This window comes from Elephas maximus, chromosome 1, assembly GCF_024166365.1.
Source record: "Elephas maximus indicus isolate mEleMax1 chromosome 1, mEleMax1 primary haplotype, whole genome shotgun sequence".
NCBI lineage: Eukaryota > Metazoa > Chordata > Mammalia > Proboscidea > Elephantidae > Elephas > Elephas maximus.
Window position 1 is genome coordinate 98557181 of NC_064819.1, and position 24820 is coordinate 98582000.

General features: G+C 41.0%; 1 protein-coding gene and 1 pseudogene across 1 annotated transcript; one reads left to right on the forward strand and one right to left on the reverse strand.

Moving 5' to 3' along the window:
- The window catches only part of LOC126068417 (HLA class II histocompatibility antigen, DR alpha chain-like), a 72708-nt pseudogene that overhangs the window by 29293 nt on the left and 18595 nt on the right, over positions 1 to 24820 (forward strand).
- Positions 221 to 10302, reverse strand: LOC126082424 (DLA class II histocompatibility antigen, DR-1 beta chain-like). The gene is made up of 5 exons (XM_049894974.1): positions 10196 to 10302; positions 5228 to 5493; positions 2538 to 2819; positions 1239 to 1349; positions 221 to 454 (listed from the first exon to the last, which is right to left on the reverse strand). Exons 1-5 carry the CDS (start codon positions 10288 to 10290, stop codon positions 441 to 443), a joined length of 768 nt encoding a protein of 255 aa, XP_049750931.1. The 5' UTR covers positions 10291 to 10302; the 3' UTR covers positions 221 to 440.

Consider the following 24820-nt stretch of genomic DNA (forward strand, 5'->3'; position numbering starts at 1 on the left):
TGTCCAAAATTCAGGAATATAAGTGAAAGCAATTACTGTGTTACAATGCAATCCTCATTTTATCTCTTATTTCTACTTCTTTTTCTTGAAGCTAAAGGAAAAAGATGATTTTTATTCCATGTTGATTTCAGAAAACTTTTATGAGGCAATGTGAGCAGATGGTGAGTTCAGATGAATGAGGAGGAGTAAGGGTGAATAAAAAGGAAACTGGGAAAAAGGAAAACAAGACACTCTAAGCAACATTGGGGACCTCCAGACCAAGGCCGGGGGATGAGGAAACTCATCAAGGTTGACATTTTCTCTAGGGTCAGTGAACCAGGAGTGAGCCGGATACTGAAGAACTACACTCTTTGGGGAAGAAAAAGAGTGAAGCTCACATCTTTTCATGGTGAGAAGAAGCTGGGAGAGAAGGTTCTTCCTTGAGTGTCACCATCTTCACTTCAGCTCAGGAGTCCTGAAGAAGACAGAGAAGAGTGTTGTTTCCAAACCAAACTCTACCAACAAATTCTTTTCCCCCTCTCTCAGGCCCTCAGGTTATAGCAATGTAGTCAGAAGAAAGAAAAAAATGCCTTAAGTCCCTGTGACGCAGTGCTGCTCTGGAGCACAGGGCTTTTAAGCAGAGAGAAGAATCTTTGGTACAAACTGCCTGATCAGAAGTCTGAATGCAAAGTCCTTCCTGATATATCTGTGTCCTGTCTGGTCTCCTCTACCATAATTCTAGGAGAAACCAATCTCATTCTAAAAGAGATTGATTGAAGTCCAGAGTGTGCTGGGGAAGAGAGAAGAAGATGTATGTTTATAAGATATAGAGGCACATCCGTCCCCACACACCACGTCCTCAGTTCTAGATCTCCCAACTGAGATTTCTCTAACACCACAACAGATATCACACCATGGCAGAGAAGAAAGTGGAGTCTGAGAGCCTTCAGTCTATGAACCTTCTACCACACAAATCCAGCATATTTAGTTTCAGTGGTTCCTCTTTCATCTATTCCAGGATTCTGACCCAAAATCTCCATGCACAGTAGCTGTTCTTTTATCTGCCACAGGTTATGACCCCTATACTTTGACAAAAGAGCAATGGGCTCTTTATTTCTGAATGCTTCGAAATTTGGGATGGACTGGAAAACAAAAGCTTTATACAAGGTCATTGCTCTACAGAAAGGTAAGTTGAACAAAGCCCTATTTCCTCCTCAGCGGAGTCCATGGGGAACCCCAGCTACCACAAGCTTCCTTACCTTTCTGGTTCCTGAAGTGGATGAACAGCCCCGCCCCAAGGAAGAGCAGACCCAGAACCAAGCCCCCGATTCCACTCAGCATCTTGCTCTGCACAGATCCAGATTGTGCCCCTAAGAGAAGAAGCCAGCTTTAGTGATTTTTACCCCAAATCCAACTTCTCTAGTTGAGACTCTGAGATTCAGAGCTTTGAGAATGGGGGAAGAAGCCTACTCTGCAAAATAGAATAACTGACTACTTTTGGAAAACAAAATTTTAAATATCTCACTGAGGAGATACAAGGTTCAGGCACTGAACTCATTAAATATCACAGCCCCGACATGAGGTTTGACCACACATCTGATGTGTGAGGAGCCTGGGACTCAGTGAGGTTAAGTAGCTTGTCTAGAGTGACAGAGCTAATACAAGGCAGAGCTGAGGCTGCATTCCCCTCAGGTCAGGAAGGGCCCTGCATTGTAGAGGACGCTCCTCTCCTCAGATCACAATGACCATCTATACAACTCAGAGCAACAGCACAGGAAGCAGAAGCCCAGCCCCAAGAAAGAGCAGACCCAGAACCAAGCCCCCGATTCCACTCAGCATCTTGCTCTGTGTAGATCCAGATTGTGCCCCTAAGAGAAGAAGCCAGATTTAGTGATTTTTACCCCAAATCTAACTTCTTTAATTCAGACTCTGAGATTCAGGGCTTTGAGAATGGAGCAAGAAGTCTGCTCTGCAAAACAGAATAACTGGTCACTTCTGGAAAACAAAGTTTTAAAAATCACATTGAGGAGATACAAGGTTCAGGTACTGAAACTCATTAAATATCAGCCCTGACCTGAGGTTTGACCACACATCTGAGTAAGGTTAAGCAGCTTGTCTAGAGTGACAGAGCTAATAAAAGGCAGAGCTGAGGCTGCATTCCCCTCAGGTCAGGAAGGGCCCCGCATTGTAGAGGACGCTCCTCTCCTCAGATCACAATGAACATCTATTGAACTTAGAGCAACAGCACCGGAAGCAGAAGCTCAGCCCCATGGGTAGGGAACTGGTACACAGGGCCAAGAGGGTGACCGTGTCTTGTGATATCATGAGAAGATTCAAATCAGAATCAGCCTCATTTCTGCCTACCAGGCATAATTGCCTCCCCAGATGTATAGGTATTTGATCACAGAGCTGCTAACCTCTGTAACTGGTGCTGAAGGAGAGGAGAACATGGACCAAATGAAAAAACATGTTGCAAGAGGAGAAACCTCATACTCAGGGAATAACAAAAGCCCCCTTCTTGCTGAGTGAGGAACTAATGAGGCCAGAGAGCTTCTCACTCCATTCCACTGTGACAGGGCTCGTCAGGCTTGGGTGCTCCACTTGGCAGGAGTAAACATCTCCACTCTGAAGAATGGTTTCCAGCATCACCAGGATCTGGAAGGTCCAGTCTCCATTCTGGATCAGGCCTGTGGAGACAACCCCAGCCTCCTCTTCCTGGCCATTCCGGAACCATCTGACTTCAATGTGTCCTGGATAGAAACCATTCACAGAGCAGACCAGGAGGTTGTGGTGCTGCAGGGGCTGAGTCTTTGCAGGATACACAGTCACAGCAGGCTCAACTAGGAGAGAAAAGGCAGAGAGAAAAAGTGAGGACATCATAATAACTCTTGCTTGGCTGTCTTTCTGTCTCTCTTCAAACTCAGGCTCAAGTCTTGGAAAAAAAAAAAATCTGTGCTGTCTAGCAGATTTTGACTCATAGCCACCCTTTAGTGTTTCCAAGGAGTGGCTGGTGGACTCAAACTGTCAATCTTTTTGTTAGTAGCTGAGCTCTTAACCACTATACCGCCAAGGCTCCCAAGTCTTGGCCAGGCCTTCCTCAAGCTGGCCATGTGGCCATATGAGTCAGTATGTCAGGGGCCTTGAATTTAATCCTTAAGACATGGACTCATTATATTTGAGAGACATTAGTAAGATTGTGGGCTTTTTGATAATTGAAACACTTGTTCACTAGTATAATCTTTGCAAGGCATGTAGTGTTTAAAGAAAGGCGTGATTTTTAGAGCCAGGGTGGTTGGGTTCAAAACCAGCCTTTGCCTCTTATGGGATGGTCCTGGGAGAGTTTCTTAATTCCTTGTTGACTGAATTTTCTTGCCTATGAAGAGGGATAATAATAGTAACTTACCTCTTAGTGTTATGTGAGAATTATATGTGATTAAAATATGTAAAACGGTGACTGGAACGTAGCATTCGGTAATGTTAGCTAGTTATTATCCTTGTTTACTCTGAGAGAAAATGTGATTCAAAGTAGTACAGAGAGATTGGGGAATGGCAGGGGGTTAAGTGTGGAGATAAGAGCATGAAGTCCTAGAATGCTATCTTGATGTGCTCACACCTTTAGAGCCACAGAAATGGCTCTACCACTGGGAAGCAAAAACTTATTTTCTAACTCTGTGAGTTGAGTCCCAAATAAAGCATGAAGTCTAAAGGAGGGATAAAGTCACAAGGAAAGCCATTCGTTCAAAAAAGTTCTAATATTTACTCTCATCTGATCAACCCCTCTTCTTTTTCAGTACAAATGAATCTAGTATTGGGATTGTTACCCTTTTACAACTGTCTGTCTTTCCAAACTGACATTTGAGGTCAGGGTAGGGTCTGGGGCTCATTAATATATGTCCTTCATGCTTTGGACAATCCCTGACACTAGCAGACTCTCAGTAAATACAAATATTTTTTAAAAAGAAGGAGAAACTTGGGAGACAACTTTTTTACCATACCACAAAATGGCAGATTTAAGATTGTTAGTAAATCATTACCAACGATTTTGCAATACATCTCATTTAATCAAAATGTTTAAATTCTTAACATTGAAAATAACAGAGTCAAATTTATAAACCACAAATTGAAGAAAATGTGGAATCAAATAGCAGCAACATGTTAGTAATCTTGCTTTGTATAGAACCCATTTCTCTGGGAAAAAAAAAAACCTAGAACCCTAGAATTAATAGTCAACAAATAATTCTTAGAGTAGTAATTAAAACTGGCCAATAAATATATGAAAAAAAATTTAAAAGCCTCAGAAATAAAGAAATAGAAATTAAAAAGAAAAAGAAAATTTGAACTGAATATTCAGCAATTAAAAAAAAAAAAAAAGACCCAACAAAGGAGGCTATGGGGTAAATCGTGCTACAGCCATACAAAGCAATAATCTGCAACTAGCTAAATACTACTAGTATTATAAAAATTGCAACATCGGTATGTTAGTAAAAATTATACTTCAAAAAATTATTTCAACTATCTAAAAATATATACATTAAAACACAACAAAAACAGCAAGAAATTTAGACCTAAAAGAAGCCTCAGAAATGTCAGAGGTGCCTCAGAAATTCCTTCACCTCCACCCCGCCTCCCCCCCGGCAAAATAAGTGAATAAATTATTCTGGTACTTTTTCCTCAGTGAAATAGTTATGCAAACAAACAACACACACTTTTTATTTCAGGGATTCATGGCTGAGAAGGTCCTGTGTTAAGGACAGCCTGGGAGGAGCCCCACATTATCCCAGATGTTGACTCTCCCATCTCCCCACCCCCTCAGCTCTCCCCACAGTGGCCCCAGGACAACCTGAGGGCCCCCCTCCTGCACCCCACACTCCCTCACTCTGCCTCTCTCTGCCCCTCACACCCCAGCCTACACCACACACACACACACACACCCACACTTTGCCTCCCTCTGCCCCCACACCCCAGCCTACACCACACACACACACACACTCTGCCTCCCTCTGCCCCTCACACCTCAGCCTACACCACACACACACACCTACACCCACACTTTGCCTCCCTCTGTCCCTCACTCCCCAGCCTGCACCACACACACACACACACACACACACACACACACACACACACACACACTCTGCCTCCCTCTGCCCCTCACACCCCAGCCTGCACCACACACACACACAGACACAGACACACAGACACACAGACACACACACACAGTCTCCCACGCCCCCCGGCCAGCGCTCACCTCTCCGCTGCACCATGAAGCTTTCACCAACCCCGTAGTTAGGTCTGCAGTAAGTGTCCACCGCGGCCCGTCTCTCCTCCAGGAACTCCTTCTGGCCATTCAGGTACTCAGCACTCCGCCGCCCCAGCTCCGTCACCGCCCTGTACTCCCCCACGTCGCTGTCGAAGCGCACGTACTCGTCCCGGTTGTAGATGTATCTGTCCAAATACCGCACCCGCTCCGTCCCGTTGGTGAAGTGACACTTAGCCTTAGCCTGCCACAGGAAACTTGCTGTGGGGAAGCCACCAGTCAGGGGCCCCTGGTGCGAGGTGGCGGCACTAAAGACCCCTGAGGGGCTCCACCCGCAACACCAAGCCGCCGGCCTCTGCGGCTTCATCTTTCACCCGCCTGATCCTGACTGAGGCCCCGCAGGGCGGAGGGCGCCCGCCTGGTCCCAGGTCCTGTGATCCTCTCCTGCTTAGACACTGGGCGGGAGACCTCCAGGTCGGAGCCAGACGAGGATTTGCCCCCATCCCTGCCGTCTACGGAAACCCTGGTTAAGAGCTACGCTACTAACCAAAAGGTCTGCAGTTCGAATCCGCCAGGCGCTCCTTGGAAATCCTATGGGGGCAGTTCTACTCTATCTTACAGGGTGGCTGTGAGTCGGGATCCACTCGACCGCAACCGGTTTGGTTTTTGGCTTCTGCCATCTCACCACCTTTTCCTGAAATCTCCCGTCCTCTCACCTCCCACAGTTCTTCACCTGTTTCCCTGAACACTTCCCACCTCCTCCATTCTGTAGACACTTAATAAGTCCTAACCTGTGCCAGCCCTGTGCTGCCGCCTAGGAAGCCAAAGCAGAGAAAAGGAGATTTCTTCCGTCCACACAGGAAGCTGAAATTGTAGTGAAAGTGACAGATAAAAGCCAACACACAAGAATTTACACAGAAGTGAGAACTGTCAAAAAAAGAAAATTGTGGAGTTTCATACAGAGGATAATGGCCTGATCTGGATTGCCTTAGGGTGCCAGTGAGAGGACTCTCTGAAAAGCAACATTTAAGATGACGTTATGGATTCAATTGTGTCCTCCCAAAAATGTGTTGTAAATCCTAATGAGTTTTCTTTATGTTAATGACTCAGTAGGACTATAGGGTGTGTCTTAAGTCAATCCCTTTTGAGATATAAAAACAGCAGACTGAACAACCAAGCAGACATAGGGAAGACAGGTGCCAAGCCATGCTTAGATCTCAGAGGAAGAGAAAATCAAGACACAAGAACTTCCCTCCAGAGCCAACAGAGAGAGAAACCCTTCTGCAAGAGCCAGCACTCAGATTTCAGAAGTCTAGTTTCCTAAATGGAACACTGGTGGCGTAGTCTTTTAAGAGCTATGGCAGCCAACCAAAAGATCTGTGGTTTAAATCCACCAGGCTTCCCTGGAAACCCTGTGGGGCACTTCTACTCTGTCCCACAGGGTAGCTATGAGTCGGAATCGACTCAATGGAAACAGGTTTCAGTTTTTTGGTAGTCTCCTAAACTGTGAGAAAATAAATTTCTGTTTGTTAGAGCCACCCATTTGTGGTATTTCTGTTATAGCAGCACTAGATAACTAACGCAGGCGACATGAAATACTAAGCTGATGTGAACTAGGGGAAGAGTGGGGCACGTGTGGAGTTTGGGCTAACAGGTAGGCACATTGCAGGTAAAGGTAATAGCATATGCAAAAGCTCGAAAGAATTGATGAACTTCTTGAGGAAACCAGAAGAAAAGACTTCACTTAAGCACAGAGAGTGAGGGGAAAGGAGCACAAAAGATCCCATTGGAGAAATCACATGGAGCCAGGTGCCTAAAATACTTGTAGGTGATGTTAGGATTGTGGATTTATACGGAATGTAATAGGAACTGAGAAGCTATCATTTTTAAGCAGGCTAATACCATGATCCAATACAGGTACCCTAGCCCTTATCTACATTTCAAAATCCAAAAATTCCCAAAAACAAAAAGAAAAAAAATTTTAAAACTTTGGTGCCAAAGCTAATTTGGTAAATCTGACCTGATGTCAGGGGTCAGATGTGTGTCAGAGCTCTAATGTACAATACATGCTTCTGTACATTCTTCTGGGTTTTGTTTTTAAGTTGAACTGAACTATGAACTGTGAAGTTGTCAAAAAAAAAAAACAAAACAAAGCAGTTAATGAATCACCTTGTGTTTAAATTGATGAAAATAAAAAGACTCATCAGACATTATTAAAGTATAGAATGTAGAATTACTGCAGGTGTTTGGGGCATTATACTGAAAAAATACTTGTGGCAGTCACCACTATGTATGACTTAACAGCATAAAGGCAAGTTGTTAAAAGTTAGCAGAGATGCTGATGACCAGGAACTCGTGTTTGTAATTAATTGGGAAAGTTAATTTTTAAAATCCAAAATTCTAATTTCCAAAAGTCATCTGGCTCTAAGAATTTCAGAAATAGAATTCTAGATCTGTACATGTTTTCAGACATCACTGACAACAGAGTAAACAGTCAAGTGGACATGGAAAAAGGCAAGAATGGAAGAAAAGAGACAAGTTTGGGGGCTACTAGAATAATCTAGGCACAGGATGACAGCGGCCTGAACAATGGCGGTAGACTGGTACCGAGAAGGTGGTGGGCAGACTTGAGGGCTATTTTGTGCATAGCATTCATGGATATGTGGATGGAGAGAAAAATCATAGCTTGCACTGATGTAAGACCAGAGTGTAGCAGGAACTATTTCTAATGCTTTACATAGGTCATATCGTTTAATCCTCAGAACAATTCCATGAAGGAGATATAATTCTCCTCATTTTACAATTGAAGCAACAAAAGCACAGCCGGGCTAAATGACTTGATCATAGTCAAATATTTCATGGCAGGTGAAGCAAGGATTGCAACTCAAGAAATCTGGCTCCAGCATCCTAGCTCTTCACCAGGACACTTCCTGGAAGTGATTAATTACATGTTCTGTGCCTTGTGCCACAACTCCAATGCCAGTGTCCTTCTTGGTAAAGATTGACAGTGACCTCACAGTTCCTAAATTCAATAGATGGTTCTCAATCATCATTTCAATTTCTCAGCAGCTTTCAACAGTACTGGCCACCATATCTTCCAAACTTTTCAAAATTTTATAATACTTAGACTTTTTCACTTTCCCTTTTTCATCCCAGGTTCTCATACCCATAATGTAGTCAGGACACAAGCGTCACACAGGAACTATGCTAATTTCACTCTACACATCTATACCTGAATTTTCAACCCTTCCAATTATACGTCTTGTACACAGTAACTATAAAATGTTACTATCCTTTATGCTTACAGAGACCAGATTTGTTTTGCTCATCACCTTGTCCTCTTCACCTAGGGGCAGCGATTTGTGTATTTTAGGTCACTAGTAATAAATGTTGTGAGAATTACTGATTTTGTGCCTAACCAGTCAACATTGCATACAAAGACACTCTAGTGCTTCCTTGCTATTGTCCAAACATCTCTGGTTCTCAGTTCCTCCCAGCTTCTCTTCAGTCCCTTTTATTCTTATGTTTTAAGTCCTGCTGACTCTCTGATCCCAGAGTATTGTCCTTTCTTGAGGCCACCTGCTCAAAAGATTCATCTTTAATCCCAAGTTCACTTCTTAACCCCCACTCTCTCTTGAAACAGTTCAGCCTCTAACCTAAATATACCACTGAATCTGCCAATGTCAAGTCCACCAAAGCCAGTGCTCACTTCTCTGTCATGTTCTCACCTCAGCCACTTCTTAGTGGTATCCACCAGAGCGGGCCACTCCCACCTTCTTGTAACCAGTTTCCTCTCCTTGGCTTCCGTGCATCATCACATTCTCTTAGTTTTCCTCCAACAAACACCACTGGTACTTCTTCTCAGTGTCCCTGGCTGATTCATTCTTCTTAAATCAACTTTTAATGTGAAGATGCCTCTGTGTTTGGCCTTGGACTCTCTTCTTGTTTTCTATTCATATTGTCTCTCCGTAAGTGACGTCTTCCACTTTCTTGCATTTAATACAATCCATGTATTGATGACACCAACTCGTATATCACCTGCCCTGGACTCTCCCTAAATTCAAGTCTCTTATATTTAATTGACCTCTTGATAATTTCTCATGAATGTCAAAATGACATATCAAACCTCACTTAAACAAAACTTTTATTTATAGCCTCCCACTTCAAATCATTTCCTCCCTCGATGTTCCCTGCCTATAAAGGGCACCAGCATCCACCAAGTTATTCAAGACAAAACCCTTAGAGATAAGTTTGATTTTCTGCTTTTCCTCACCACTTACATTTTATTCCTCTTTAAGTCATCCCAAATAGATCCTTAAATTGTCCACTTTTCTGCCTTTATCGCTAGAACACTAAATGAAGCCACAAGCGTGACTTCCCTGTAGAATTCTACAGTGTTTCTTAACTGTTTACTTGCCTCCATTTGTGAACTCTATAATCCATTGTACACATAGTGTGTGTGTATATATATAAATTACCTCTTCCTGTAACCCTCCAGTGTCTTCACCAATCTATTTATAAATAAAAATCAAATTTCTTACCATGGCTGTCAGGGCCTTAAATGATTTGGCTCCTGACTCCCTCTCCAACCTCATCTTTCACCACACTCCCCCTTGCTCGCTTATGCTCCAGTCACTCTAGCCTTCTTTCTCACCTTTAAACACAGCAAACATTGTAGTCCCCTCTCCCTGGAGGACTTGTCCCTTAGATTTTCACATGACTGGCTTCTTCTCATCATTCGTATCTCAGCCTAATGTGACTTTCTCAGGGAGAATTCCCTATTCACTGATTGTAGAAAGAATTTGGGATCCCTACGATAAAGATAGATAATCACTGAAGAAAATCTCAATTTTTTTTTTTTTTTTAAGAACTTGACTTCACATAGCCTGGACAAAGTGACAAAGTTAACTCTTTCCCTACTCATCCCACCCCATAACAGCTACCACCCAACGTGTGCACTTACGTCGGGTGTCCCTGGACAAAGTCAGAGGAGGATTCAGCATCAGAGTCAGAGCTGCCATCCAGGTGCCCCTGGGGAACCACAAGCACACCATGCTGGAGAACAGGAGAGCGCAAGTTAAGAGAGGAACAGGTAAGCCTCCCTCAATGAGACCTATGACTCTTCTCCACTCACATCCTAAGGAACTGGTGGTATCGTCTCTGGATTGGGTAGCCTCGGCACTGAGAACCAATCAGCATTCGAGAGAATTAGCATCATCAGTTCCTGGTCAGCAATTTAGTATCGAGGTCCTCTTTTGAAACAGACTTTGCTTCATTAAGAGGATTATTTCAATTTAGTACTTTAAGGATTTGATCCAACTGCATCTAAAGGCTTTTAACTGATCCGTGTTGTGAGCCAGACTGTGCTGGTCAGTGATGTGTACACACAAGTTTAAGCCCTTTAGGAGCCTTCGTGTCCTGTATGGTTGGAGAACGAGCCTTTGGACAAGCTTATGTGAGTGTGTTTAGGAGGAGAGGTGGTGGAGGAAACATGACTGCAAGTCAGGAGATGTTTAATTTGGATCAACAAAACTTAGTGCTGTAGATTTGGGAAAGTTAACTTTTCACAGGAGAAATAAAGACATTGTGATTTTTTCAGGAATCTGGATACTGGAAAATGCTGTAATTCTTTGAAAATTTGGGAGCCACCTCAAGAAGTAGCATTCCCTGGTAACTGAGGAGCTGACAGAATTATAGTTTTTGATCAGGGAGTAGAGTCTGTAACTCCTTACAGGTAGAGATGTCGCTGATATAACAAAAGAAAATTGATAGTCCATAATTTAACCTGGGTGAAAAGATTTTTCAGGTTTGTCTCCTGATGCCATCAATGAGTTTAGTGGCACCTCCAGAATACATGGGAGGCAATCTATGTGGAATGGAGGTCTTGAAGGCACCTTTGTACAGCATTTAACCTAATAATGTAATAAGGTAAAAAATCCAAATAAAAGGCTGCAAGGAGCTGAAAGATTGATAATGGACTCAGAGTCAGCCTTTGGCACAAGTCTGCTTTAGAATAAGCAATATTTGTGTGGGAAAGTTTTCAGTTTCTTGCTCTCAGTTCCCATTGTGATTTTCTCATTTACTTGGGGATTTTTTTTTTCTTTTTAAAATAATTTTTATTGTACTTTAACAGAAAGTTTAAAAATCAAGTCAGTCTCTCACACAAAAACCCATATACACCTTGCCACACACTCCCAATTACTCTCCCCCTCATGAGACAGCCCACTCTCTCTCTGCACTCTCCCCTTTCGTGTCCATTTTGCCAGTTTCTAACCCCCTCCACCCTCTCATCTCCCCTCCAGGCAGGAGATGCCAACATAGTCTCAAGAGTCCACCTGATCCAAGAAGCTCACTCTTCACATCATCCCTCTCCAACCCATGGTCCAGTCCAATCCATGTCTGAAGAGTTGGCTGGGGAATGGTTCCTGTCCTGGGGCAACAGGTCTCAGAGCCATCACCACCGGGGTCCTTCCAGTCTCAGTCTGACCATTAAGTCTGGTCTTATGAGAATTTGGGGTCTGCATTCCACTGCTCTCCTGCTCCCTCAGGGTGGGGATATTTTTTTAATTGACCCTCTTCCCTTGCTTTATCCTATGGAATGTTATAAGAAGACTTTGCAGGTTAATACATTAAGAACATTCAGGAAATGGAAAACTATGGAAAAACTATGAATTGGATCCTTTGATGTAATCATGTAATTTTAAACACATTAATGTACTTTGAGATAATTATTAAAGATATTAAAACAAATGCAACATCTCTGATTCAGAATAAACTTTAGACAACAACTACTACATCTAAAGTTCTCCATTAATTTATATCTACCATACTTCTGACAAGCAGTCTTTCTTTTTGGGCCTTAATTAATATTCTGGTAACAGGGTACTCAATATTCTGCAATAAAAAGTGATTAAACTTTATTGAGTAATTGCTGAGCATTTTATTTTGTGCTAAGAATTGTACTGAGAGCTTGTTATGCATCAGATTTTTATTTAATTCTCACATCAGCCCAGTGAGGTGAGTACTCTTTTGATCCCTACAGATGAAAAGAACAAAATGATGGAGATTAAACAATTTTTGCAAAGATACAAGGCTAATAAATGGTACATTTCTGGTTGAATCAAGTTATATGTGATTCCAAACCCCACTAGCTCAGTCATTATATCATACTACCTTACATTCAATGTCTGAAGGCGATAGTGTCCCTTGTATTAAAATATTTTTATCATTTTAATTCATGGATTTGAGTAGTCAGTAAGACTATTTCTTTTAATGAATGGCAGCATTTTCTATCATTTAGGGGAGCTTCTTCATAGCAAATCTACTTTCTTCAAAAGATTCCCCTTATCACCATCCTTACTCTCCTCTAGAAATGACAAAATTTGAACTTCTGTAGTGACATCCATAGTCTTTGTTATTAAAGATTAACAGTGACTTCAACATTCTCAAATCCAACCTGTTGTTCTCAATCATTATTTCAGATTTCTCACCATAATGCAGTGTAATACCTCAAGTGCAGTTTCACCAACTCAGAATAGAACAGAAATAGTGTCTCTTTTTGGAAAAGTATATTTCTATTAATGTGGAAGTTAAAAAATATCCTGCAGAGATTGCATAGAAGCCAAATTATCCCTGTATTAGAGAAGAAACTGTGTCTCTAGACCCCAAGGATAATTCAGGATTGTTGGCAGGGGTGCAGATGCAACCAGGGGGATATCACATTTCATTTCACAATCAGGAAACTGTAATTTGTGCTCATTGTAATGTGTGATAATCTGGGAAAGCCAAGATAAAGTTCACCTTAGTATTATAGAACACAATGGGATGGAAAACAAAAGTGATTCTATATCAAGAATGTACTGAAATATAGTTAAAAAGAACTCCAACAGAACTTGTTCACATGAATTTGACATGCAATTCACAAACCATTTGAATTTATTTTGAAAAAGAAAGGGCCAGCGACTATGAGCTAAGATCTGTATGTTGTATACCTTTATAATTAGTAAAAATGTGCTCCTTTCAAAATGATATCTCATGTGTTTTTCAATATATATTCAAAGTAAACATAGCTTAGTAAAACATTATAGTAACTATCAGCAAACTATCCATCCCAGCGGTGATCTCCAGGCTGAACTTCTTCAGTGAAAGTGAGAGGAGAAGCTCCCCTGCTCCACTCTGGCTGTGTATGAGAGGTGTCATTTAAGGGTTTTTATTTCTGAGGAGAAGGCCATTAAATTTCGTCCTGGGGAAAGTGGTTTTCAGTACAGAAGTTCTACCGACTCTAATCTCCATGCATGAGACTGTAGATTTGTAGTTATGGAATATAAGTACCAATACTTTTGGGGACAAATAAATAAAACCAGAAGCATAAACTTTCTATTGAAAAGAGGCAGATTGAATTTTGTAGCATTAGAATTTCTAAGTCCAATAAGTTGTCATACAATGGGAATCACTTTTAGTAAGCCTGAGGGGTGGCAGTAAATATTGGAAAGTGGGCTGTTTTAGATATCAGTAAGGCACAACTAGCATAGAAAGTCTGTTACTTGTCCCAGTAGGGTACTCTCAGGAGTTTTCAGTTCAACTTGAAGTGACAAGCTGGTCACTATTCCCTATGTTTAAGAAAAAAAAAATATATTACTAATAAGAAAAGGATAAAGAAGCCAATTTCTTCTTTCCGTGGAAAAATCATCTTCTCTGACAGAAGACTGTGCCATGTGGCAGGCTTGGTAAGGCCCTTTCCAGTGGTAGCTCAGTTATGTCTTCCATCAGTGTCTAAGTCAGGTGACAGGGCTTCTATCATTGTGAATGTCATTCTTTGACTCAACTTGTCATTGTTTTCTAATAATTTACCACAGTGTTTTTCTTTTGCACCAGAAAGTTTGCCATACGGTAGTCATACAGAGAGCAACTAGAATTCCCATAGACCTGCCCGCTCACATTGTATGTAGGAAGAGTTAGTTTTTTTCCTCCTTTCTCTAGAGCTTGTGTTCATTGTGCTATGATCAAGTGTCTGCCTCTTCATCCAGCACAAAATTGACTGTTATTTTTCAAAATCCACTTTGGTATTCCTCTAGACCACTATCTAATAATTCCAGGTGGTTTGGGCAATGAAGAAATTGATCAATCTGTTGAGCTGTACCAACTTCTTTACCATCTATTTTGTAGGGCTCCTTGTAAAGTGTGTAACTGGAATGCTATTTGCTTTCTCCAAAACAAGTAACAAAATCATTCAACAGTTATTTTCCTGAGAGTTCACCCTTGTAGATAAAAAACCTTCTATCCATCCTCCAAAGCCAAACATTAAAGTAAACATTATTAGGACTTCTTCATGGCAATAAAACTTCACCTAAATGAAATCAATTTTAATATTTATAAAAGGTTCCTGAAGAGGAAGACTTGTCTGGACAACTCCTTCTACATGGTGTACCTGTCAAACAAAGCAACTCTTTCAATATTGTAGAGCCATTGTAAGAAACTTGAAGCATACCAGTCTCATTAATTATTGCTAGCATTCCTATTTTTTCTATGCACAATTTCATGAGTTGCACAAACAAGATAAAGGAGCAAAACTTGATGGTACTACATAGCTCTCCAGAGATGCTAAAGATGGTCTGGGTACAAAAAATAACCTGTTGGTCTCTAAAGTTCAAAATTTGGGGCCTGACCTTAAAGAAAGAACTATTAGAGGAGTCTGGTCAGATGTTAAAGATAAAAATAAATGTTACAGTTACCAAAAAAAAAAAAAAAAAAGATCCAAACCATGGCTCCACTATTAACCAAAGGAAAAATACTTTCTATCAATCACTGCACAATATCTATTGGAAATTTTAAGCTTCTGAGGAAGTGAGGAATCCTTACTGCTTTTACAATTTTGAAAGCTACAAAAAATACAAGAGCACAATGACAGTCAGTGCAAGAATGAAAAGACTTTAGGGTGAGACAATAAGTTTTATCATTTAGGGAAAACGCAAAGTAGTTGGTTTATTTTCCTTCCAGAAGAAAAGTTAAACTGTAAAGTGTTTTGACTGCCAACATTTCCTGCTGTGTTGTTGCCAACATTTTGATGTCTTTAATCTTGTCCATAGTCTTCCCACCTATGGTCATGTGACTTCAGACCATCAAACTCAAACTCCTTGTTGTGCTCCTGTATGTGTCATTCACTGGTGTGTTCATCTAGAAAGGTTTTTAAAAATTTTTTCTTTTGATGAAAATATACACAACAAAACATACACCCATCCAACAATTTCTACACATGCAGCTCTTTGACAACTGGTTACATTTCTCACATTCTGTCACTATTCTCACTATCTCTACCCAGATGGCTTCACCACCACCTACTTACACGAGCTGCCCCTTAAGGTTCTCATCTGTGCTTCAGAGTTTCTGTTGTCAATTTGATCTCATGCAGATAATTCTTTAAAAGATGGCAATGATCAAATCAGGCATTCTTTATTAATGGAGCTGAACTGTTGTTTAGACATGACTTTGTGGGATTAGTTTTGATTCATGGTTTAAAGATTATTCCTGGGCCATAGACCAAAAGAAGAAATAGGCTTCTAAGGGTATCTCAGTGGTTAAGACCTTGGCTGCTAACCAAAAGTTTGGTAGTTTGAATCCACCAGCTGCTCCTTAGAAATCCTATGGGACAGTTCCACTCTGTCCCATAGGGTTGCTATGAGTCAGAATCACTCAACGGTAACTTTTTTTTTTAATTTAAAAGTGAGCCACTATCATGCTCTTGAAATTAACTGCCAAGTGAGTTGTAAAATTCCAAACGAGTTAAAGAATGGTCAGGTCACATTAAGGATGGAATAAAGAAATTCATAGAATCCAATGAGAATAAAAACACTTCCTATCAGAATCTTTGGGACACAGCAAAAGCGGTGCTCAAAGGCCAATTTATATCAATAAAGGCACACATCCAAAAAGAAGAGAGGGCCAAAATCAAAGAATTATCCCTACAACTTGAACAAATAGAAAGAGAGCAACAAAAGAAAGCTCCAGGCACCAGAAGAAAACAAATAATAAAAAAATAGAGCTGAACTAAATGAAACAGAAAAAAAATTGAAAGAATTAGTAAGACCAATAGCTGGTTTTTTGAAAAAATCAACAAAATTGATAAACCACTGGCCAAAATGACAAAAGAAAAACAGGAGAGGAAGCAAAGAACCCGAATAAGAAATGAGATGAGTGATATTACAACAGACCCAACTGAAATTAAAAGAATCATACCAGATTGCTATGAAAAACTATACTCAAACAAATTTGAAAACCTAGAAGAAATGGATGAATTCCTAGAAACACACTACCTACCTAAACTAACACAAATAGAGGTACAACAACTAAATAGACCCATAACAAAAGAAGAGATTGAAAAGGTAATCAAAAAACTCCCAACAAAAAAAATCCCTGGTCCGGACGGCTTCACTGCACAGTTCTACCAAACTTTCAGAAAAGAGTTAACACCACTACTACTAAAGGTATTTCAGAGCATAGAAGAACACAGAATACTCCCAAACTCATTCTATGAAGCCACCATATTCCTGATACCAAAACCAGGTAAAGACACCACAAGAAAGAAAAATTTTAGACCTACATCCTTCATGAATGTAGATGCAAAGATTCTCAACAAAATCCTAGCCAATAGAATTCAACAACATAAAAAAAAAAAAAAATTCACCATGACCAAGTGGGATTCATACCAGGTATGCAGGGATGGTTCAACATTAGAAAAACAATTGATGTAATCCACCACATAAATAAAACAAAAGACAAGAATCATATGATTTTGCCAATTGATGCAGAAAAGGCATTTGACAAAGTTCAACACTCATTCATGATAAAAACTCTCAGAAAAATAGGAATAGAAGGAAAATTCCTCAACACAATAAAGGGCATCTATACAAAGCCAACAGCCAACATCACCCTAAATGGAGAGAGCCTGAAAACATTCACATTGAGATCAGGAACCAGACAAGGATGCCCTTTATCACCACTCTTATTCGACGTTGTGCTGGAAGTCCTAGCCAGAGCAATTAGGCTAGATAAAGAAATAAAGGGCACCCAGATTCACAAAGAAGAAGTCAAAGTATCTCTATTTGCAGATGGCATGATCTTATACACAGAAAACCCTAAGGAATTCTCCAGAAAACTACTGAAACTAATAGAAGAGTTCAGTAGAGTATCGGGATACAAGATAAGCATACAAAAATCAGTTGGATTCCTCTACACCAACAAAAAGAATATTGAAGAGGAAATCGCCAAATCAATACCATTTACAGTAGCCCCCAAGAAGATAAAATACTTAGGGATAAATCTTACCAGAGATGTAAAAGACTTCTACAAAGAAAACTACAGTACACTTCTGCAAGAAACCAAAAGAGACTTACATTAGTGGAAGAACATACCTTGCTCGTGGATAGGAAGACTTAACATTATAGAAATGTCTATTCTACCAAAAGGGATCTATACATTTAATGCAGTTCAGATCCAAACCCCAAGGACATTCTTTAATGAGATAGAGAAACAAATCACCAATTTCATATGGAAGGGAAAGAGGTCCCGGATAAATAAGGTGTTACTGAAAAAGAAGAACAAAGTGGAAGGTCTTACTTTACCTGATTTCAGAACCTATTACATCGCTGCGGTAGTCAAAACAGCCTGGTACTGGTACAACAACAGATACATGGACCAATGGAACAGAATTGAGAATCCAGACATAAATCCATCCACATATAAAAAAAGCTAATATTTGACAAAGGCCTCAAAACAGTTAACTGGGGAAAAGACAGTCTTTTTAACAAATGGTGCTGGCATAACTGGATATCCATTTGCAAAAAAAAGAAACAAGACCCATACCTCACTCCATGCACAAAAACCTAACTCAAAAGGGATCAAAGACCTAAATATAAAATCTAAAACGATAAAGATCATGGAAGAAAACATAGGGTCAACGTTAGGAGCCCTAATACATGGCATAAACAATATACAAAACATTATGAAGAATGTAGAAGAAAAACTAGATAAGTGGGAGCTCCTAAAAATCAAACACCTATGCTCATCCAAAGACTTCACCAAAAGAGTAAAAAGACTACCTACAGACTGGGAAAAAGTTTTTAACTATGACATTTCTGATCAGTGCCTAATCTCTAAAATCTACATGATATTGCAAAAACTCAACTGCAAAAAGACAAATAACCCAATTAAAAAATGGGCAAAAGATATGAATAGACACTTCACTAAAGAAGATATTCAGGCAGCTAACAGATATATAAGGAAATGTTCACGATCATTAACCATTACAGAAATGCAGATCAAAAGTACAATGAGATTTCATCTCACTCCAACAAGGCTGGCATTAATCCAAAAAACACAAAATAATGAATGTTGGAGAGGCTGTGGAGAGATTGCAACACTTCTACACTGCTGGTGGGAGTGTCAAATGGTACAACCACTTTGGAAATTGATTTGGCGTTTCCTTACAGAGCTAGAAAAGGAACTACCATAGGATCCAGCAATCCTTGGAATATATCCTAGAGAAATAAGACCTTTACACGAACAGATAGATGCACACCCATGTTTATTGCAGCTCTGTTTACAATAGCAAAAAGGTGGAAGTAACCAAGGTGCCCATCAACGGATGAATGGATAAATAAATTATGGTATATTCCTTCACACAATGGAATACTTCCCATCGATAAAGAACAGTGAGGAATCTGTGAAACATTCATAACATGGAGGAACCTGGAAGGCATTATGCTGAGTGAAATCAGTCAGTTGCAAAAGGACAAATATTGTATAAGACCACTATTATAAGACCTTGAGAAATAGCTTAAACTGAGAAGAAAACATTCTTTTGTGGTTACGAGACAGGGGAGGGAGGCAGGATGGGAGAGGAGAATTCACTAATTAGATAGTAGATAAGATCTACTTTAGGTGAAGGGAAAGACAGCACACAATACAGGGGAGGTCAGCACAATTGGACTAAACCAAAAGCAAAGAAGTTTCCTGAATAAACTGAATGCTTCAAAGTCCAGTGTAGCAGGGGCAGGGGCCTGGGGACCATGGTTTCAGGGGACATCTAAGTCAATTGGCATAATAAAAACTATTAACAAAACATTCTGCATCCCACTTTGAAGAGTGGCGTCTGGGGTCTTAAATGCTGGCAAGCAGCCTTCTAAGATGCATCAATTGGTCTCAACCCACCTGGATCAAAGGAGGATGAAGAACACCAAGGACACAAGGCGATTACAAGCCCAAGAGACAGAAAGGGCCACGTGAACCAGAGACTACATCATCCTGAGGCCAGAAGAACTAGATGGTGCCCGGCTACAACCGATGGCTGCCCTGACAGGGAACACAACAGACAACCCCTGAGGGAGCAGGAGGGCAGTGGGATGCAGACCCCAAATTCTCCTAAGACCAGACTTAATGGTCTGACTGAGACTAGGACCCCAGTGGTCATGGCTCTGAGACCTTCTGTTGGCCCAGGACAGGAACCATTCCCAAAGCCAACTCTTCAGACGTGGATTGGACTGGACAATGGGTTGGAGAGGGATGCTGGTGAGGAGTGAGCTTCTTGGATCAGGTGGACACTTGAAACTATGTTGGCATCTCCTGCCTGGAGGGGAGATGAGAGGGTGGAAGGGGTTAGAAGCTGGCAAAATGGACACGAAAATAGAGAATGGAGGGAGAGAGCAGACTGTCTCATTAGGGGGAGAGTAATTGGGAGTGTGTAGCAAGGCGTATATGGGTTTTTGTGTGAGTGGCTGACCTGATTTGTACACTTTCCCTTAAAGCGCAATAAAAATCATTAAAAAAAAAATGCAGTTACTCCTTAAAAACAAACAAACAAACAAACAAACAAAAAATGGTCAGGTCAGCCATGAAGATGTTGGGAGAAATTTGAGGCATGTAGGAGTTTTGGGACACTCTGGGCACATCACTGCTATAATATCACCTATGAGATCTAAGCATAAACTACTTGGGAAGGTGAGGAGATATACTCAGCCTCTCCATAGGTTTCCTAAACCAAGGGTCTTAGGACAGCTGTGAATCTGTAGAACTTTCCTAAGTTGTGAGATTTCCTCCCAGAGAAATCAGGAAACTTGACATGATTCAGATTGATAATATGCCACATAGGCTGAGAGTTTTCTCTTTATATTCGGCATCCGGAGTTGAAATTAAGCCCAGCTAGAAACTGGGAAGAATCCCATGATTGATGTCTAAATAGTCTCCAAAGTGTGCAGTCACATCGTTCTTAAAATGGTAAACACCATACATCTCAGTGACCCTGTGATCTTTGTGCAGAGATGCACTGAGTTCACTAGAAAGCAGGTTGCTGTCAGTGTGTCCATGAGGTGCCTGTTAGTGGTCTCTGCACAGGTTCAACAGTGAGTAAACATCATCGTGCCGTATACCCTGATCAAAAAGATGAAAAATATCCTTGGTAGGTACACAATTACTCTTAACTATGTCTTCATATTGTCATCAAACCCACCAAAATAAAATAAAAGTCTCTAAGCCTGAGCAAAACACACACACACATACACACACACACACACACACACACACACACCTTTGCCATCAAGTGGATTCTGACTCATAGCTACCCTATAGGACAGAGTAGAACTGCCCCATAGGGTTTCCAAGGAGTGGCTGTGGATTCAAAGTGTTGACCTTTTGGTTAGCAGACAAGCTCTTAACCACTGTGCCACCAGGGCTCCTAAGTTGCCAGTAGAGTACTAATGAAGGGTTCACTAGGTTATGAAGCATTCTGAAATGGGAAAACTTTGAATAAGTTCCTAATGAGGCATCACTGGTTCCCAGCTCCTATGGAAAATTCTGAAACCGACAGTTGTCTTTCAGCATCATCTTCAATTCATTTTGCCAGAAAACCTGTATGTCCGTCAGGAATTTCTAGAGATCATATATTTTGATAATGTTTACAGTATAAAGCTGTCTAAAGGTAACTGCGTCACAATGTTCTGGTCTTTTCACCTTAGAAGATGTGGAAAAGTTGAAATGAAAGCCATTAAACTCCACGGCAATTTTGTCACCCTTAATGATTATAGAGAATACAAGAAAGAAGTTTACCTGTGTTTTATTGACTATGCAAAGGTATTCAACTGTATGTATTATTAAAAACTTATGGATAACATCATGAAGGCTTGGAATTCCAGATCGCTGTACTGTGCTTATGTGCACATAGACCAACAGGTAGGCTTTTGAACAGAACTTGGGAATACTGCGTGGTTTAAAATCAGGAAAGGTGTGGGTCATGGTTGTATTCTTTCAACATTCTTATTCAATCTGTACGTTCAGCAAATAATCTGAGAAGCTGGACTATATGAAGACGAACATGGCATCAAGATTGGAGGAAGACTCATTAACAACCTGCTTTATGCAGGTGACACAACCTTGCTTGCTGAAAGTGAAGGCTTCTTGAAGCAGTTACTGATGAAGATTAAAGACTACAACCTCCAGTACGGATTACTCCTCAATATAAATAAAACAAAAATCCTCACAACTGAACCAATAAACAACACTGTAATAAATGGAGAAAAAATTGAAGTTAACAATTTCATTTTACTTGGATGCACAATCAACACTCATGGAAGCAGCAGCCGAGAAATCAAACCAGGCATTGCATTGGGCAAATCTGCTGCAAAAGATATCTTTAAAGTGTTAGAAAGCAAAGATTTCACTTAGAGGACTAAGGTGTGCCTGACCTAGGCCAAGGTATTTTCAATTGCCTCATATGCATGCGAAAGCTGGAAGATGAATAAGGAAGACCAAGGAAGTATTGATGGATTTGAATTATGGTGTTGTTGAAGGATATGGAATATGCCATGGGCTATCAGAAGAACAAGCAAATCTGTCTTGGAAGAAATACAGGTGGAATGCCCCTGAGCAGGGAGGCCAGCAAGACTTCATCTCACATACTTTGGACATAGTATCTGAAAGGACCAGTCCCTGGAGAAGGACATCATATTCAGTAAAGTAGAGGGGTCAGCGAAAAAGAAGAAGACCCTTAACAAGATGGATTGACACAGTGGCTGCAACAATGGGATCAAAACTAGCAAGGATTGTTAGATGGTACAGGGCCAGGCAGTGTTTCTTTTTCTGTTGTACATAGAATCGCTATGAGTTGGAACCAACATGAAGGCACAGTAACAACAACAATCATTATAACACCATCCTCCAAGCAGGTGGTATCTTTCATCTCAGTGGCATGAGAAGTTTTCTGTTTAGATGCTCTCAGGAACATACAGCAACCATTGGGTGGAGGGTGTAGAATTTCCCTGTGGTGAACGTGGTAGCCATAAGCTGGTAATAAGTCAATTGGCCCTCTAGGAGAAGCTGATCCTGTACTACAGCCAGCCAGCCAGCCAGATGCCAGTGAAAGGTACTGGAAGAAGTTGAAGAATGCTTCATGAGCACTGATGATGCTGCCTACCTCTTCTGGAAATAGTTTCCAGAACTGATGAACCACCAATTTATATATTCAAGAAGCTAAAAATACCCCAATCAGTATAAATAAAAAGGCAAACACCCTAGCTATATCATAGTGTAACCATAGAACACCTAAGTCAAAGAGACTATCTTAAAAGCAGCCAGAAATGGGAAAGGCACAATAGCTTCAAAGGTGAAGGTTATTCCAACTGCTAACTTTTCAGAAGTGATGATGGGAGTTAGAAATAGCTCAGTGATGTGTGCAACATGCTGAATAAAAACAACTACCAGTCTGGAATCCCTTCAATACTGAGAAAAACATTTTCAGATGAACAAAAAGCCAGATCATTTGCCACCAAAAGCTTTTACTGAAGAACATTCTAAAGGATGCACTTTAGGCAGAAGGAAAATGACCCCAGATGGAAACTCTGAGATGAAATGAGGAATGAAGAACAAAGACAGTGGTGAATATGTGGTCATTCCAAACTATATCAACTGCATAATAATACTGTCTGATAAAGTTTAAAAATAATATATAACTCTATCAACAACATAATAATATATAAATTTAGAGGAGAGAATAAGCTCTTAGGTGAAAACAAGAAGAGAGAATATGAGGATTCTATGATCCTCATATTATCTAATATTTGGGAAAGATAATGATTCAGTTTGGACTTAACTATGCATGTTGTCATCTCTAGTTGTTGTTAGGTGCTCTCAACTCGGTCAACTCAGGACATCCCCATGCACAGCAGAACAAACCACTGCCTAGTCCTACATCATCCTCACAATTGTTGCTATGCTTGAGCCCATTGTTGCAGACACTGTGTCAATCCATCTCATTGAGGGTCTTCCTCTTTTTCACTGACCTTCTACTTTATGAAGCAAGGACTGGTTCGTCCTGATAACATGTTCAAAGTATGTGAGACCAAGTTCTCATCAATCTCCTTTCTTAGGAGCATTTCTGGCTGTAAAAAGAAAAAAAAAAAAAGATTACACCCAAGAAAACCCTTTGTTGCAGTTCCACTCTGTAACACATGGAGTCTTGATGAGTCAGAATCAACTTGATGGCAATGGGTTTGGTTCTGGTTTGCTCACTGAGAAACCCCTAGTAACAATTTTGTTCGTTAAGCTGGTTGGGTTGCCTGGCCTGGTCTGGGGACCTCACGACTCCCCTTCTCTTCTCACAAACCTGTGCCCTTTGCCCTCATGTTGTATCCCTCACCAGAAGGAGAACCAAGATTCTAAGTCCATCTTTCCCACAGGGAGAGAATGGACTGCCAACCTGCATATGTGCATTGGAGAATTAAGTGCTATTTGTGAGCCTCCAGGAAGCCCTGCTGTGTTGTGGTTGGTCGTTTTTGCTGAGTGTAGGTCTACCCTGTGTGTGAGGTGAGGCTGATGTGGGGGAGCAGACCCTTAGTCATCGTGCCCAGTGTGTCCACTCTCCACTCTGGGCTGCTCCAGAAGAAGCTTGGATAAATTTAAGCTATGTTTGGGCTGTGATATGGAGAAAGCAGAGCTTACTCAAACACTTCCATGCCTGTGAATCTCGAAGGCCTACTGTATGAACGCTACTCTGCTGTTATATTCCTTCTGGGAGATAATAAACTGACCTTTCAGTTTATACGTCAGCATCTGGTGATCTTGGTTAATGTGTATCAACCCACCAAGACCTGACTACTCCTGCACAAATTAATAAACCTACAAAGCTAAGACCTGAGCCCTGCTCACATGGTCACATCTCCTCTGTTGGCAACTTGTTTCTCAAAGACTTGTCATTTTCTCTCCCCGTTTGGACCCTTCTCTCTTGCTCACTTCAGCTTATGCTTGTTGGTCCCTGAGCCCTGCTTGTGGACAGAGGCAATATTCAAAAATATTTAACTTTTGGTTAGCAGCTGAGCTCTTAACCATTGTGCCACCAGGATCCTTAAGAGGGGAGGGAATTGATTGGCCCCATACTGGGATGTCTGGGTGCACTGTCACCTTCAGGAATGGCTATACACAGGGGCTCAAAAGGTGTTCTCTGGTCTCTGTCTCTCTCAAGTCCCCCAGCAGGGATCACTGGCCTACCCTTGGCATAATGGGTTTTGGCCCAGAGGAGGGGATACTCTAATTGGCCAACTCTAG